Source organism: Macaca thibetana, chromosome 6 (genome assembly GCF_024542745.1).
Source record: "Macaca thibetana thibetana isolate TM-01 chromosome 6, ASM2454274v1, whole genome shotgun sequence".
NCBI lineage: Eukaryota > Metazoa > Chordata > Mammalia > Primates > Cercopithecidae > Macaca > Macaca thibetana.
The window spans coordinates 100,689,786-100,707,821 of record NC_065583.1 but is presented as its reverse complement, the minus strand read 5'-3'; the positions used below and the strand labels follow the sequence as shown (position 1 = coordinate 100,707,821).

At 39.0% G+C, this 18,036-nt stretch overlaps 1 protein-coding gene across 2 annotated transcripts in view; it reads left to right on the top strand.

Moving 5' to 3' along the window:
- MSH3 (mutS homolog 3) overlaps window positions 1-18,036 on the top strand; it is a 221,234-nt gene that overhangs the window by 195,471 nt on the left and 7,727 nt on the right. For both annotated transcript variants that reach the window (XM_050795642.1, XM_050795643.1), the window contains exons 21-22: window positions 2,173-2,359; window positions 13,896-14,025. In XM_050795642.1, coding sequence (XP_050651599.1) covers window positions 2,173-2,359; window positions 13,896-14,025 — 317 coding nt within the window. The remainder of the gene's footprint in view (window positions 1-2,172; window positions 2,360-13,895; window positions 14,026-18,036) is intronic.

The window sequence follows — 18,036 nt, the reverse complement described above, 5'->3', positions numbered from 1 at the left end:
TTACTTTACTGTTTTAGAAAGCACTTAAGTGTAATACTTAATCTACTGTATTAAAACTGTATACAACACCCAGGCATGATGGCTTATGCCTGTAATCTCAGCACTTTGGGAGGCTGAGGTGGGAGGATCATTTTAACCCAGGAGTTTAAGACCAGCCCAGGCAATATAGTGAGACCTTGACTCTACAAAAAATTTAAAAATTAGCTGGGTGTTGTGGCATGCGCCGGTGGTCCCAGATATTCAGGAGTCTGAGGCGGGCACTCGCTTGAGCCTGGGAGGTCAAGTCTTCAGTGAGCTGTTGTCATACCACTGCACTCCAGCCTGGGTGACAGACCAAGATCCTGTCTCAAACAAACAAACAAAAAATTGTATCCAGTGCTAGTGTATTTCTAAAAATCCTGATTTCTAAAAATTAATGACCCCCCAAAATATTTCCCTCATCAGAATGTTCTGTTATCAGCCAAAGATTTCTTTTTGTCAGCTCACAGCCTGCCAGAATAAAGGCAACAGTGGTAGACAGGGTGAACCGTTGTGATTCTGAAGCATTCTAAGTGGTTTCAGAGATATGAAAATTTCATCATCTTGTTTTGTGTTAGGGGAAAAGGAAATATTGGTAAAGTAAACATTGAAAATTGAGGTAAATACCAGTATTTGAACTTTGAAAAAGTAGCCAGAATGTTCCTAAGGTGGCAGCATTTCAGAAATTATACAGTTTCTCAATGCTGCTGGTTACTGGAACAGTTCTAAGGCTCTGCCCATGTCTGGACATCACATTCCATCTTCCTTGTCCTTATAGGGCTTCAGCCACACAGCTGGTTAAGGTACAGTTTGACCATGGATTTCTCAAGAAATGAAAAGTACATTATGGTGCTGTAGGTCAGATGTGAAGTATGTGTCCTATTTTGTGAACTATTGTAGCAAAACTAAATCAATGAAGGGATTTTGCTGAGAAAGTGGTTACCAGCATTCACAGAGCTGGCTACTGGGTGAAAAACCTGAATTCTAAGTTTTGCAGTTAACTGCATGACACTGAGTATTACCTAATGATTCCTTTTGTTTTTTTCAGTTGCTTTTGCATTATATAGGTGTTTTCCCAAATGTGTTCTGGAAGACATTATTGCTGCAAGGTGCTCTGGAAGACGTTTCAGGGACCATAGCTAAATCAGTTAAAGAAAAGCTGTGTACTAGATCCTTCTCTAAGAAATGCATTGGCTGGGCACGGTGGCTCATGCCTGTAATCCCAGCACTTAGGGAGGCCAAGGCAGGCAGATCACTTGAGGTTGGGAGTACAAGATCAGCCTAGTCAAAATAGTGAAACCCCACCTCTACTAAAAATACAAAAAAAAATTAGCCAGGCTTGGTGGCGCACGCCTGTAGTCCCAGTTACTTGGGAGGCTGAGGCTGTAGGATCACTTGAGCCCAGGAGGCAGAGGTTGTAGTGAGCCCAGAGCATGCCACTGCACTCCAGCCTGGGTGATGGGAGTGAAACCCTGTCTCAAAAAAAAAAAAAAAAAAAAAAAAAAAAGAAATGCACAATATGTAGTCCCATACTAAAGGCTCTAAAAAGTCTTACAGAAAAGAAATTTAAATCTTTTGGGCCTATTTCTTGACATCTGTAGGAACCATTTCATAAATCCACTTCAGGAAGCTGTATTAGCTGCTGTGCAAGGTATCAAACATCTATAATTCTAGTTCCAGTAAAAAGTTGTATATAAATAAGTTACTTTTTATGTAGTACTTTAATTTGTAATATCAGTATGGAATCTTCTTAAGGAAACACTGAAAAAATCCTTTAATTGTACAAGATCTTTGTACAGTATCATGGATTTTTAAACACAGAAACACAGAGAAGCATTGTTTTATCCTGTGAATACCAAAACTTTGATTTGGAATTATTGGTGAGAAAAAAGCAGGATCAAACATTTCCCTACTTTTTAGGAGTTCTGTGCAATACCTCAAATTCTGTCCAGAATATTCCTACAAAGTACAGTGTGATGTTAGACACTGTTTACATCCAACATGTTTTCTTTTGTTTAATGTAATTTGAGCTATTATTGGCTCAAAATATATAGATTCTTAGTGATCTTTTATATTTATTGTTCATAAAATAATGTTTGGCTTCCTAATAAGAAAGTTAAGAGGAAAATCAAGGTGTTTTCCTCTTGCTTGTAGGATGGGTGCTGCAGACAATATATATAAAGGACGGAGTACATTTATGGAAGAACTGACTGACACAGCAGAAATAATCAGAAAAGCAACATCACAGTCCTTGGTTATCTTGGATGAATTGGGAAGAGGGACGAGCACCCATGATGGAATTGCCATTGCCTATGCTACACTTGAGTATTTCATCAGAGATGTAAGTATCCGGTAAACTGTATTTAAAAAGAAATTAATTTTTAAATTGTTATTTTTAAATGAAAGTTATAATTGTACTATATTTATGGGGTACAGTGTGATGTTTTGAAATATATAAACAATGTGGAGTGATTAAGTAACATATTCTTCACCTCATTTAGATATCATTTTTTGTAGTGAGACATTTGAAATTTATTCTCTTAGTTATTTTGAAATATATATTATTACTGCTGTAGTCATAATACCATTATGCAATCCCTGCATACCCTTGTGTACATGGATGATACATATTATACACATTATTTTCCTGATCTCAGTCTGCAAATACTCAGAATTCTCTTTTTTATAACTGACCGCAGCCCTGCAAATGATCACTAGAATGCTACACACTGAATTCAGACAGATTGACCCTAAATAATATTTGTAGTTTTTTGATACATGTTCCTTTTTCTTGCTGACTCAACATAAATCTGGTTGTATGAAAAAGGCCTCCCTGGCAGTGTTTTCACTCAGAATTGTATCTTATTATCCTTGGTGAACCCTAAATCAAGAACAGGTATCATCCATCTACAGCCAAATTCCTCGAGGGACAAACAAGGAAATACTGCCATTTCTACTTTGTGAAATCCTTTTATTTTACCAACATCCTGAAAGATCTCATTGTGAGATCTTTGATCTCATCTCATTGTGTTTCTATATGATTTGGTAACATCATTCCTTCAAAGCATGTCTCCTTTTTTCAGGGTGCATTTCTAAGCTTCAGTGTGAAATTTTGTTTGTGTCAAACTTTCCATCCCTATCACTTCCGTCTAACTGTCCCCTTTAGTTTACTTTCTCTATCTTGTTCATTTTGGTCTCTGCTTTTGAAATCTCTCCCTCATGGAACCTGCCCTTAGGCCTTTCCCTTCTCTGGTCTTTCTTTTCTGTTTTTTCCCCCCATTTTCTTGCTCCTTTGTCATTGTGTCTTCCCTTGTTTTCATTTCTTTCTCTCTTCTATTTAAGGAAGAGATTGGCTATTTAAGCCAATAAAATCATACTTTTAATATTTCTTTTCAAAAAGCAACACAAGGCCGGGCATGGTGGCTCACGCCTGTAATCCCAGCACTTTGGGAGGCCGAGGTGGGCAGATCACAAGGTCAGAAGATCGAGACCATCCTGGCTAACAGAGTGAAACCCCGTCTCTACTAAAAACACAAAAAAAATAGCTGGGCGTGGTGGCAGGTGCCTGTAGTCCCAGCTACTTGGGAGGCTGAGGCAGGAGAATGATGTGAACCTGGGAGGCGTTGCTTGCAGTGAGCCGAGATCGTGCCACTGCACTCCAACCTGGGTGACAGAGCAAGACTCCGTCTCAGAAGAAAAAAAAAAAGCAACACAAAAATAAAATTTCTTTTTCTTTAACCTTTTGTTGCCCTTGGTATTTTGGGGTTTAGTTTTGTTTTTAAAGCTTAATTTCCATTTGATTTTTTCCCAGAAGATAGTTTTTTTTCAGTCTTTAGAGACTCAGCTCCATGCATGGGCTTTGATGGAGATCATGGGGCAGCATGCTCACATCTAAATTGGAGTGGAGTTGTTTGGTCCCCTAGGCTTCTTGAGAATGATTCCTGACTACCTTGCTGTGAGTGGCAGAACTTGTGCAGTAATACAGTTTCACACACTCCTTGGGAAGCACAGAGACATCAACAACGCTCAATTTGGAAATGTCCCTGACAGCTGCACCTTCTACCATATTTCAAATGACAAACCTCTTAATGGCCTTGTCCTTAGGTTTGCATCCAACACAGTTTGTGCAGCAAATAGGTTGCACCTAGCTATGGCCCTTTTTGGCACAACCATTGTTGTTGTTCTTCCTCCTTCTCTTCTTTCTCCTCCTCCTCCTCCTTTTTTTTTTTTTTTTTTTGAAACGGGTTCACTCTGTCACTCAGGCTGCAGTGCAGCGGCATGATCATGGCTTACTGCAGCCTCAAACTATCTGGGCCCAGGTGATCCTTCCACTTCGGCCTCCCGAGTAGCTGGGACTACAGACACACACCAACCATACCCAGCTAATTTTTGTATTCTTTTAGAGACGGAGTTTCACCATGTTGCCCAAGCTAGTCTTGAACTCTTGGGCTCCAGCGATCCACCTGCCTTGGCTTCCCAAACTTCTGGAATTATAGGCATGAGTTACCGTGCCCAGCCTCCCTTCTTTTCTTTGTTATTTTGGCAGTGAAGACCCAAGAGAGACTCAGGTTTTGTTTAAACATTTATTTAGATTACATAGGTAATTAAGACATTTTGTTTTTTTAAAGGAATTTTTTGTTTTGCTTTAAAAAATTTATTTGCAAAAAGACGTAACTCAGAAACTTTAATCATTTTAGAAACTACATAGGAAAGCAATTGACTTTTGTATATTAACCTTGTATCCTGCAACCTTGCTATAATCACTTACTAATGCCAGTCTGTGTGTATGTCAATTCTTTTGAATTTCCTACATAGGCAGTCATGTCAGCTACAAACAGACAGTTTCGCTTCTTTCTTCCCCATCTATTTTTTTTTTCTTGTCTTACTGCACTAACTAGGACTTTCAGTACAGTGTTGAAAAAGTAGTAAGAAAGGATATCCTTGCCTTGTTTCTGATCTTAGTGGGAAAGCTTTTTAAGTTTCTCACCATTAAGTATGATGTTAGCTAGAGGCTGTTTGTGGCTATTCCTTATCAAATTGAGGAAGTTCTCCTCTATTCCTAGTTTACTGAGAGTTTTTTTAATCATGAATGGGTGTTAGATTTTGTCAAATGCTTTCTGTGCATCTATTGATATGATCATGTGATTTTTCTTCTTTAGCCTGTTGATGTGATGGATGATGTTAACTGGTGTTCAAATGTTGAATGAGTCTTTCACACTTGGGATGAGTCCTACCTGGTTATGGTCTGTTTTTCTTTTTATACATTGGATTCATTTTGCTGATATTTTATTGAGGATTTTTGCATCTATGTTTATGAGATACTGGTTTGTAGTTTTCTTATAATGTCTTTGTCTGGTTTTGGTATTAAGGTAATGCTGGCCTCATAGAATGAGTTAGAAAGTATTTACTCCACTCCTGTCCTCTGAAAAAGACTGTAGAGAATTGGTAAAATATCTTCCTTAAATGTTTGGTGGAGTTCACCAGTGACGCTACTGGGGCCTTTGATTTTTGTTTTGGAAGGCCATTGACTCTAGTTCTTCAATAGATATAGACCTATTCAGATTTTCTGTTTTTTCTTGTGTGAGTTTTGGCTGATTGTGTCAGCCAATTTTAAGGAATTGTTTTTCAAGAAATTTTCACCAAGGTTGCCAAATTTGTGGACATAGAGTTGGTAATAGTATTCCCTTATTACCCTTTTATTTGTCCATGGCATCCGTAGTGTTGTCCTTCTCGTTTCTGATATTAGCCATTTGTATCTTTTCTCTTTTGTTCTTAGTTAGCTTGGCTAGAAGCTTATCAGTTGTCTTTTCAAAAAACCAGCTTTTGGTTCTATTGATTATTTTCCCCATTGCTTTCTTGTTTTAATTTCATTGATTTCTGCTCTAATTTTTATTATCTCTTTTCTTTTGCTTATTTTTGCTCTTCTCTTTCTGGTGTCCTAAGATGGAAGCTTAGATTGTTTATTTTAAATCTTTCTTTTTTAAAATGTGTTCAGTGCTATAAATTTTCTTTTTTCATTCTTTCTTTTCTTTCCATTTTTTCTTCTTTTTTGAGACAGGGTCTTGCTCTGTTACCCAGGCTGGACTGCAGTGGCATGAACACAGCCCACTGCAGCCTCGACTCCCTGGGCTCAAGTGATCTTCCTGCCTCAGCCTCCCACTTAGCTGGACTGCAGGCACATGGCACAACACCCAGCTAATTCTTTTTTATTTTTTGTAGAGATGGGGGTCTCACTGTGTTGCCCAGGCTGGTCGCGTATTCCTGGACTCGAGTGATCCTCTCGCCTTGGCCTCCCAGAGTGCTGGGATTACAGGTGTGAGCCACCACTCCTGGTCCATAAATTTTCTTCTATGCACTGCTTTTGCTGCATTCCACAAATTTTGATAAGGTGTGCTTCCTGTTTGTATTTAGTTTCAAATAATTTAAATTTATCTTCATTTCCTTTTTGACCCATATGTTTTTTAAGAATGTGTTGTTTAGTCTCCATGTATTTGGGGGTTTTCCAGTTACCTTTTTGTTATGATTTCTAGTTTAATTCCATTGTGGTCTGAGATCAAATATTGTATGATTTTTATTATATTAAATTTGTCAACATGTGTTTTATGGCCCAAAGTGTGGTCTTTCTTGGTGAATGTTCCATGTTAGCTTGAGATGAATGTGTTTTCAGCTGTTGGACGAAATATCTATAGATATAAATGATGTCTAGTTGATTGATGGTGTTGTTGAGTTCAGCTATGTCCTTACTGATTTTCTGCTTGCTGAATCTGTCTGTTTCAGATGGAGGAATTTTGATGTCTCTAACTATAGTAGTATGTTCATCTGTTTCTCTTTGTAGTTCTATCAGCTTTTGCCTCATGTAGTTTGACATTCTCTTGTTAGATGCATACATGTTAAGGATATTATGTCTTCTTGCAGAATTTATCCCTTTATCATTATGTAATATCCTTCTTTATCCCTGACAAATTTACATGATCTGAAGTCTGCTGTGTCTCAAATTAATATAGCTACTCCAGCTTTCTTTAGAAATTAATATAGCTGCTTCAGCTTTCTTTAATGTTAACATGATATATCTTCCTCCATACACATATATATATATTTTAGACAGAGTCTCACTCTGTCACCCAGGCTGGAGTGCAGTGGCACAATCTTAGCCCACTGCAACCTCTGCCTCCCAGATTCAAGTGATTCTTGTGCCTCAGCCTCCCGAGTAGCTGGGATTACAAGTGTGTGCCATCACACCTGGCTAATTTTTGTATTTATTTTTCAATTAGAGATGGGGTTTCACCATGTTGGCCAGGCTGGTCTTGAACTTCTGGCCTCAAGTTATCCATCTGCCTCGGCCTCCCAAAGTGCTGGGATTGCAAGTGTGAGCTGCCACACCTAGCCCTTCCATACATTTTTAATATATGGTTATCTTTGTATTTAAGGTCAGTTTCTTGTAGACATCATGTCTTATTTTTTGATCCACTCTGATAATCTGTCTTTTAACTGGTGCATTTAGACCGTCAGCATTCAAAGTGATTATTGATAGAGTTAGATTAATATTTACCATTTTTTACTTTTTTCTATTTGTTGTTCTTGTTCATTGTTCCTACGTGTGTCTTCCACTGTTTTTCTGCCTTTTGTGGTTTTTAACTGAGTATTTTATATTATTTCATTTTCTCTCTCTTTTTTTTTTTCTGTTTTTTGGTTTCTTGGGGTTTTTTGAGGTGGGATCTTACTGTGTTGCCTAGGCTGGCCTCAAACTCCTGGACTCAAGTGACCTTCCCACCTCAGCCTCCCAAGTAGCTGGGAGTACAGGTGCATGGCACTGTGCCCAGCTATTTTCTCTCCTTTCTTAGTATATCAGTTATATTTCTTGTTTTACTTTTTCTAGAGGTTGTCCTAGAGTTTGCAATATACATTTGCAACTAATCCAAGTCTACTTTCAAATAACACTATACTGCTTTATGAATAATGTACGTATTTTTTAATAACAAAATAATCCTGATTACTTTATTCTATCCTTTGTACCATCACTGTCATTTATTTCACTTATACGTAAGTGTACATAAGCATATATATAAAAACACACATAATCTCATACACTGTTGCTATTATTATTTTGAACAAAACGTTACACTAGATCCATTAAAAATAAGAAAAATAAATGTTTTTTTACCTTCACTGATTCCTTCTTCAATAGTGCAATTTTCTTTATGTAGATACAAGTTTCTGACCCATTATTTTCCTTCCTTCTAAAGAACTTTTCTGAAACATTTCAGGATAGATCTGCTGACTACAAATCCTCAATTTTTGTTTGTCTGAGAATGTCTGTATTTCTCCTTCACTTTTGAAGGATTATTTTGCAAGGTACAGAATTCTAGGTTGGAGAGGTTTTTGTTTTGTTTTGTTTTGTTTTTTTCCCTCTCAACACGTTAGATATTTTACTCCTCTCTTTGCTTGCTTGTGTGGTTTCTGAGAAGTCAGATGTAATTTTTATCTTTGAGCTTGTGCAGATAAGGTGTTTCTTCCCTCTGGCTTACTTCAGTATTTTTTTTTCTTTATCTTTGGTTTTCTGTAGTTTGAATATGATTTGTCTAGGTGTGGTTTTGGGGACAGTTATCCTGTTTGGTGGTCCCTGAGCTTCCTAGATCTGTGGTTTTGTGTCTGACATTAATTTGGGGAAATTCTCAGTCATTCTTGTTTTAAATATTCTGTTTCTTTCTCTCTTTATTTTCTCTCTGGTATTCTCATTAGCTGTATGTTACATCTTTTGTAGTTGTCCCAAACTTTTTGGATATTCTGTGGTTTTTTTTCCCAATCTTTTTCTCTTTTCCATTTTGGAGGTTTCTATTAAGATGTCCTCAAGCCCAGAGATTCTTCCCTCAGCTGTGTCCAGTCTACCAGTAAGCTCATCAAACACATTTTTCATTTCCATCCCAGTGTTTTTGATCTCTGGTGTTTCCTTTTGGTTTTTTCTTAGAATGTGCATCTCTGTGCTTACATTGCCCATCTGTTCTTGCATGCTGTCTGTGTTATCCATAGAGCCCCCAGCATATTAATCATTTGTTTCCAATTCCCAGTCTGATAATTCCAACATCCCTGCCATAGCTATGTCTGGTTCTGATGCTTGCTCTGTCTCTTCACATTTGTGGGTTTTTAGTTTTAGTATGCCTTGTGACTTTTTCTTGACAGCTGGCCATGATGTATTGGGTAAAAGGAACTGCTGTAAATTAGCTTTTAGTAATGTGGTGGTAAGGGGCTAGGGGAGGAGTCCTATGATTAAGTCTCAGTCTTACCTCCCTCCCACCCCTCAGGTGGGATAGGAAGGCTAGAGTGGGCTGGAGTTCGATATTTCCTTTCTCTCATGTGGAAGGCTAGAGGAGAGTAGAGTTGAGTCTTTCCCTTCCCCCAAGTAGGTTAGGCTCTGATAAAACCCCAGCAGGTTTTTAAACTACTTAAGGCTACTTAAGGCTCCGCTTTAGTTTCTTTTGAGGCAGGCCTTGTTAAGAACAGAGTGCCCTGGTGCATTTCAAAATAGTTCTTTCTTTCTTCCCCTTGCCTGAAGCATAAGGGGAATTTACTCCAGCATTTATTGTAAGAATCAAGTGTAACTCCTGGGAGTAAAGCTCACAGAAGTGTGCTCCCTTCCCCCGTGACTCGGTTCCCCTGGACTTTTTGACTCTCAGACTTGTTGACACTGAGCCTCCAGTAATTGATCAGTTCCAGTTCCAGTTTTCCTACCCTGATACTGGTTCCTTCAGAGGTTTCTGCCTGCATTTCAGCCCAGGAAAGTTGTGATTCTTTGTATCTGCTTGTCTATCTGTAATTTGGGGGACAGTGGTTTGCCTGTGACTTCGTTTCTCTTACAGATCTAAGAAGAGTTGATTTTTCAGTTTGTTCTACTTTTTCCTTGTGATGGAGAGGCAACCTCCAACCTTCTTATATGCTAGACTGGAAACCAGAAACTTCCCTGACCTTTTTATGGATGGAAATCTTTCTTTTCATGGTTCCTTCTGATCTTTGGATAGGGAAGAGAGATCAGAGAGGAGCAATAAGGGAGGTCACGTGTTGCTGCTGCAGGCTGAGAACAGCCTTGAGGAGTGCAGTGTCCAATCCCAGACCCTTAGGCTAAAAGTGCCTATCAGCTTGGAGAAGGAGCACCATGGAGATAGGTGGTCCTAAGATCCCTCAGGGCAGATTTTAAGCACAGCTTTTAAAAGAAATCCTGCCTTAATATGTTTCTTTGTTATTGTTATCAGAAAGAAGGCACACGTTCAGACTTTTAATAAGGTGAATGGCAGGTGAATCAAAACTGGAATTCTTTGATTTAATTATCTCCTTATGCCAATATTTAGGCTAAGATTGGTGTTAACTTTCCTCCAGATAGAGGTTTCCAGAATATATAAAATATGCCTTAAAATAATGCTTATTAAAGAATCCATGAGACTGGGTGCAGTGGCAGACGCCTGTAATCCCAGCACTTTGGGAGGCTGAAGCAGGAGGACCGCTTGAGCCCAGGTTCAAGACCAGCCTGGGCAACATAGTGAGACCTCTCTCTACAAAAATTAAAAATAAAAAATTAGCCAGGCATAGTGGCGCATGTTGCAGGAAGTCAGGGACCCCGAACGGAGGGACCAGCTGAAGCCGCGGCAGAAGAACATATATTGTGAAGATTTCATGGACATTTATTAGTTCCCCAAATTAATACTTTTATAATTTCTTATGCCTATCTTTTCTACAGTCTCTGAACATAAATCGTGAAGATTTCGTGGACACTTATCACTTCCCCAGTCAATACACTTGTGATTTCCTATGCCTGTCTTGTCTTTAATCTCTTAATCTCGTCATCTTCTTCATAAGCTGAGGAAGATGAATGTCGCCTCAGGACCCTGTGATGATTGTGTCAGCTGCACAAATTGTTTGTAGAACGTGTGTTTGAACAATATGAAATCTGAGCATCTTGAAAAAAGAACAGGATAACAGCAATGTTCAGGGAACATCAGAGATAAGACTTCTGGCTGCCGGTGAGCTGGACGGAACAGAGCCATATTTCTCCTCTTTCAAAAGCAAATAGGGGAAATATCACTGAATTCTTCGTCTCAACAAGGAACATCCCTGAGAAAGAGAATGCGTCCTGAGGGCAGGTCTATAAACAGCCCCCTTAGAAGCGTGCAGTCTTTTATGGTCGAAGCCAAAGGGATGAAATAAGCCCCGGTCTCCTGTAATGCTCCCAGGCTCATTAGGACGAGGAAAATTCCCACCTAGTAAATTTTGGTCAGACAGGTTGTCTGCTCTCAAACCCTGTTTCCTGATGAGATGTTACCAATGACAATGCATGCCCGAAACTTCATTAGCAATTTTCATTTTGCCCCATCCTGTGGTCCTGTGATCTCGCCCTGCCTCCACTTGCTTTGTGATATTTTATTACCTTGTGAAGTATGTGATCTCTGTGACCCACACCCTATTCATGCACTCCCTCCCCTTTTGAAAATCGCTAATAAAAACTTGCTGGTTTTACAGCTCGGGGAACATCACGGATCCTGCCGACATGTGATGTCTCCCCCGGACACCCAGCTTTAAATTTCTCTCTCTTGTGCTCTTTCCCTTTATTTATCAAACCAGCTGAGACACTTAGGAAATAGAAAAGAACCCATGTAATCATTAGGAGCGGGTTCTCCCAGTAGGCACACACCTGTAGTCCTAGCTACTTGGGAAGTTGAGGTGGGAGGATCCCTTGAGCCCAGGAGTTTGAGGTTACAGTAAGCTATGATTGTGCCATTGCAGTCTAGACTGGATGATAGAGTGAGACCCTGTCTCTAAAAAAAAAAAAAAAAATTGTTAATAAAGAATTCATACTGACACTAACAAAAATAAACTTTAAAATGGTGGAGGTGAGTGGGGAAAAGTGAAACCTCTGCTTTACAGAATACCAATGAATAAATGTAGGAAGAATTTCTTAATCAGCCTTCAATAACCACTAGAATAATAACAGATTCAGGCAGCGATGATCAATAGATTATAAAACCTTTGGATGAAAGATTGTTGGAGAAAAGGATATTCATATATCTCAAAATATCATTAATAAAATAACAGGTTATTTATTAATTACAAAGGGAAAAGGTATAGTGAAGAAATCTGATGGGTACCCTTTTCAACCAGATAATCAAATTTGGCATCCCCAGTTATGTGAAAATGATATCACATCCCTCCTGATGTGATGCACTGGGAAGGATCCATCACCTACATATCCGTGGAATATTCCTGGTATCAACGAAAAGAGTCAAACTCTGTAAAATATTTGAAGAGATTTATTCTGAGTCAAATGTGAGTGACCATGGCCCGTGACACAGCCCTCAGAAGGTCCTGAGAACATGTGCCCAGGGTGGTCAGGGTACAGCTTGGTTTTATATATTTTAGGGAGGCATGAGACATCAATCAAATACATTTAAGAAATGCATTTATTGGTTTGGTTCAGAAAGGTGGGACAACTCAAAGGAGGGTCTTCCAGGCTACAGGTAAATTTAAACATTTTCTGGTTGATAATTGGTTGAGTTTATCTGAAGACCTGGGATTAATGGAAAGGAATGTTCAGGTTAAGATAAAGGATTGTGGGACCAAGTTTTATTGTGCAGAGGAAGCTCTCAGACTTCACAGAGAGAGCAGGTTGTAAAATGTTTCTTATCAGACCTAAAAGGGTGCCTGGCTTTTAGTTGATTATCTCATGGATCTGGAAAGGAAGGAAAACAAAGGGGGAAGGGGATTCTGTATAGAATGTGGATTTTTCTCACAAGAGACTTCACAGGGCAATTTCAAGGTGTGGCAAGGAAGTATATTTTGGGGTTAAATATTTTTTCCGTGTCTCATAGTGTTGTGCTGGAGTCATATTGAAAAGCAAGTCACAATATACAGGGTCAAATAAAACCCATCTGATGAGAATCCATGGTTTGTAGGGCATGAATCCCCAGACCCCTTAGGTAGGAATTTGGGCAAGATAAAAAAAATCAGAGCTTAGTCCTCATTGGCAATGATGTTTGGAGGAAATAGCAAAGTCCAAATTGAAAGACATTATGCAAAACAGCATAAGTGCCCCCTCCACCCACACTCTATTCCTGTAGGAAAGGATACTTGATACTTCAAAAATGTCCATGTCATAAAAGACAAAAAAGGAAAGAGACAAAAAGAAACATTGTGGGAAAATTAGGGAGATTTAGGGACTGTATATGTTATATAATAGTAATATATTTCTTGAGTGTAATAATTGTATTCTAGTTATATAGGAGGATGTTTTGTTCTTAGAAGATAGAATCTTTGGCCCGGTGTAGTGGCTCACGCCTGTAATCCCAGCATTTTGGGAGGCCGAGGCAGATGGATCACGAGGTCAGGAGATTGAGACTATCCTGGCTAACACGGTGAAACCTCGTCTCTACTAAAAAAAAAAAAAAATTAGCTGGGCATGGTGGCGGATGGGTGCCTGTAGTCCCAGCTACTCGGGAGGCTGAGGCAGGAGAATGGCATGAACCTGGGAGACGGAGCTTGCAGTGAGCCGAGATTGTGCAACTGCACTCCAACCTGGGTGACAGAGCGAGACTCCATCTCAAAAAAAAAAAAAAGAGAATCTTAAATCTTTAGGGATGAAGTGTCATGATGTCTGCAACTAATTCTCAGATGGTTCAGGAAAAAATGTCTGTGTCTGTGGAGGAGGAGGAAGAAGGGAAATATGACAAAATATTAACAATTGGTTATCTAGATAAAGAGTATATAATAGTTGGTCGTTGTACTTTTCTTGTGACTTTTAGGAAGATTTAAAATTTTTCCAAAGAAAGTTGAAGACAAATTTTAATTACAATAAAATTTAAAGATGAAATAACATTTATTCTGTCTTATTGCTTTAGGTGAAATCCTTAACCCTGTTTGTCACCCATTATCCGCCAGTTTGTGAGCTAGAAAAAAATTACTCACACGAGGTGGGGAATTACCACATGGGATTCTTGGTCAGCGAGGATGAAAGCAAACTGGATCCAGGTATAAAATATTCCTACAGTTGGTACAAATATTGGTTTTCATGTTTGATACCTCAAAGTTTGTTGGAACATGAACTTACTGCTTATTAATAATGAAAGCTGTAAATGTGAGCTATAAATAACATTTGTCAGGATTCATTTTTGCTAAGCTTTAGGTCAAGTAGAATTTACATTTATCCATGCTATCTCTGAGTCCTTCTCTGGTCTTCCTTGTCTCATTTGTCATGGCAGCCCATTTCTCTTTTTTTTACAGGAATAGGGTGTGGGTGGAGGGGGCACTTAGGTTTTCCTCTTAGTGCCTTGTACTCTTACATGATTCATCTCAGTATAGATGACAGTCAACTGCAGAATGTAATTAGTCATCTTTTAAAAATGCCCAATATTTTCCCCAAAATATCATTTAACTTACTAAGGGCCATATACTGTACTGGACATAGGTTTTTCTTTTAATATTATAAGGAAACTGAATCTCAGACAGGTAAAGTGGTTTGACCATGTCAACCACTTAGATGGGGGCTAAAATGAGCCTAGAATTCACTTCTGCTTCTGGGTACTCTTCTGTGCCCCTCTGCTAGAGCTGCTATGAAGGAAATCTACAATATTTTTCCTAGTCTTTCCAGTTACTGGTGTCACAGAAATGAGACATTTTATGAAAAAGAACACCGTTAGCCAATAGCAATAAATTTAAGTGCCATAAGTAACATAGTAGACTTTAGCATTTTTTTTTCTGTTCAGTAGTAATTGTTTTAAGCTACCAGCCTGTAGAACTGTGGTGGTTTGCGCAATTGGTATGCTACAATGGAAAATCCATCATGCAAGATATCCCAGAGTCCAAATTTTATTTTGGAAAAGTAATAGGGATGGACCTGAAAAAGAAATCAGGCAACTGGCCCAAATGAAACAAAGCACTGGCCCTAAGATAAATGTAATGTTAGGCAGTTCCTGCTTTTCACCACCATGCAGTCTTGAAAAACACATCATAAATTCTGTCATGGAGGTAGTTTTGTATCTATTAATCTGCATCCAGGGTGACTAGAGGAGACTTAAGCTAAAACCCTTGGGACAAAGAGAATAGAGTTCACCAATAGGGAAGAGGAGGAGTCAGTGCCACTAATAAGCATTTGATGTGAACTGAAAACTAACCCAGAGCATTGTACCTTTCCCTTAAATGTTCTGGGCATTTTATTTTATTGATTTTAATTTTTGTGTTTTGTTGAGATGGGGCATCACTGTCATCCAGGCTGGAGTGCGGTGGCACGATCACAGCTCACTGCAGCCACAACCTCCCAGGCCCAGGTGATGCTCCCATGTCAGCCTCCCCAGTAGCTGGGACTACAGGCGCACACCACCATGCCTGGCTGATCTTTGTATGTTGTGTAGAGACAGGCTCTCACTATGTTGCCCAGGCTAGTCTCAAACTCTTGAACTCAAGTGATCCTCCTGCCTTGACCTCCCAAAGCTAGGCTTACAGGGATGCGCTACCTTGCCTGGCTGATTTTAATTTTTATCAGTGAACATAATTTTTAAAATTCAGTGGTGCTAAAAGGCTCCAGCTGACAAGCTTCCATCCCTCCAGTCCTTGTCCTTCCCCATCCTAGTCCCAAGGCAACTACTTTCAACACTTTTCCCCATTTCTGTTGTATTTCTAAGTAATATGCATATTTTCCTGTCCCTTGATTCGTCAAGTTGACTATTGTCATTGTGTTAATTGAGAATCTTCAGTTTTCCCTTCCTCTGTCCTTCCAATGTAGTCATTTCGCATTTATTGCATGTCATTCATATTTGTTATTTTCATTATTATTGCCATGCTAAGTATTGCTTACTGATGAGCCAAGTATGAGACAAGTACATTTCTTTTACAATGTTTTCTGTTTTCTCAAAAATAAGAATTGACTGTCCTTATTTTTTCATTTTGTTTTGTTTTGTTTTTGAGTCTATAGCTGAATCTTCCTGTACCCTCCAATAGCTTCGTAAAATGCCTCTGTAGATGTTTTTCCACACAACTGAACCTACTGGTTCCCATTTGTCCCACTGGGGCTCTTCCTCCTGGAGCCCTTTGTCCTCCTGCTCATCTGAACTGGCTGCTATCTGGGCCTGCTGCATAGCTGTCATCCCGAGCCTGCCTTGCCGGCATCCTAGGAGTTCCCTTACCCCTCTTCTAAGCATGTGATTTCAAGGAACGAAATGCTCGGTCTCACACTGGCTCAGACAAAAGGATGCAGTTATGTATAATCCCATGTTCCATGAACTCCAGAGGAAGAGTGGGCTTCAGCGCCTCCTTTTTGCAATTCCCAGGCTCTGTCTTCCTGCCTGGCCGGTTTTATCACCAGGCTAGTGATAATGACTGCAGCCCTTCCTGGCATCATGTCCAGAATGTCCAAAGGAAGAAAAGAGACAAGCATTTCCTGTTAACTCTTTCTTAGAACAAGGGAACTTTTTCTAAGATGTCTTCCAGTATCTCACAATTGCCTCATCGCATTTTCGGAATTGAGTAACAGGCTCCTTCCTAAACCACTCCTTAGCAGAGGATGGCAGGGGCGACTTTGATGGGCCTAGGTGAATCAGGATCCACTTCTGGAGCTGGCTTTGAAGACCCAGTCCCCTGAGTTAAATGATTAGGGAGTTAATTCCTTATAAAATCAAGGTTCTCTTAGGGGTGGGATAAATGTTGAATTAGGCTACTACTAATATCAACTAAAGGAGGTAAAAGTTTTGAGATTTTTCATGAATGAAAATGTTTCACATGCTTGTTGGCCATGTGTATGTTGTCTTTTGAAAAGTATCTGTACATATCTTTTGCCTACTTTTTAATGGGTTTGGTTTTTTATTATAAATGTATGTAAGTTCCTTGTAGGTGCTGAATATTAGATCTTTGTCAGATGCATAGTTTGCAAACATTTTCTCCCATTCTATACGTTGCCTGTTTACCCTGTTCATATTTTCTTATAAATGTATGTAAGTTCCTTGTAGATGCTGGATATTAGATCTTTGTCAGATGCATAGTTTGCAAACATTTTCTCCCACTCTGTACGTTGCCTGTTTACCCTGTTCATAGTTTCTTTTGCTATGCAAAAGCTCTATAGTTTAATTAGGTCCCATGTGTCAGTTTTTGCTTTTGTTGCAATTGCTTTTGGCCTCTTAGTCATGAAATCTTTGCCCATTCCTGTGTCCAGAATTGTAAAAGCAAAATATCACTGATTATTAGAGAAATGCAAATCAAAACCACATTGAGATACCTTCTCACACCAGTCAGGTTAGCTATTATTAAAAAGTCAAAAAATAACAGGTGCTGGTGAGGTTGTGGAGAAAAAGGAATGCTTATACACTGGGTAAGAGTGTAAATTAGTTCAACCATTGTGGAAGACAATGTGTTGATTCCTCAAAGACCTAAAAACAGAATTACCATTCAACCCAGCAATCCTATTACTGTAATAGCAATCCTATTACAATTTATATAGCCAGAGAAATATAAATTGTTGTGTCATAAAGACACATGCACACGTATGTTCATCGCAGCACTATTTACAGTAGTAAGACATGGAATCAACCTAAATGCCCATCAACGGTAGACTGGTTAAAGAAAATGTGGTACAAATACACCATGGAATACTATCCAGCCATAAAAAAGAATAAGATGATATCCTTTGCAGGAATATGGATGAAGCTGGAGGTCATTTTCCTTAGCAAACTAATGCAGGAACAGAAAACCAAGTATTGCATGTTTTCACTTATAAGTGGGAGCTAAATGATGAAACACATGGAAACATAGAGGGGAACAACACACACTGGGGCCTACTAGACAGGGGAGGGTAGGAGGAGGGAGAGGATCAGGAAAAATAACTAATCTATACAAGGCTTAATACCTGGGGGATTAAATAATCAGTACAGCAAACCTCTGTGACACAAGTTTACCTCTATAACAAACCTGCACATGTACCCCTGAACTTAAAAGTTTAAAAAATATATGTAGCTTCTATGTTCAAATTTATAGTTCAGCCAGGATTAGAATTTT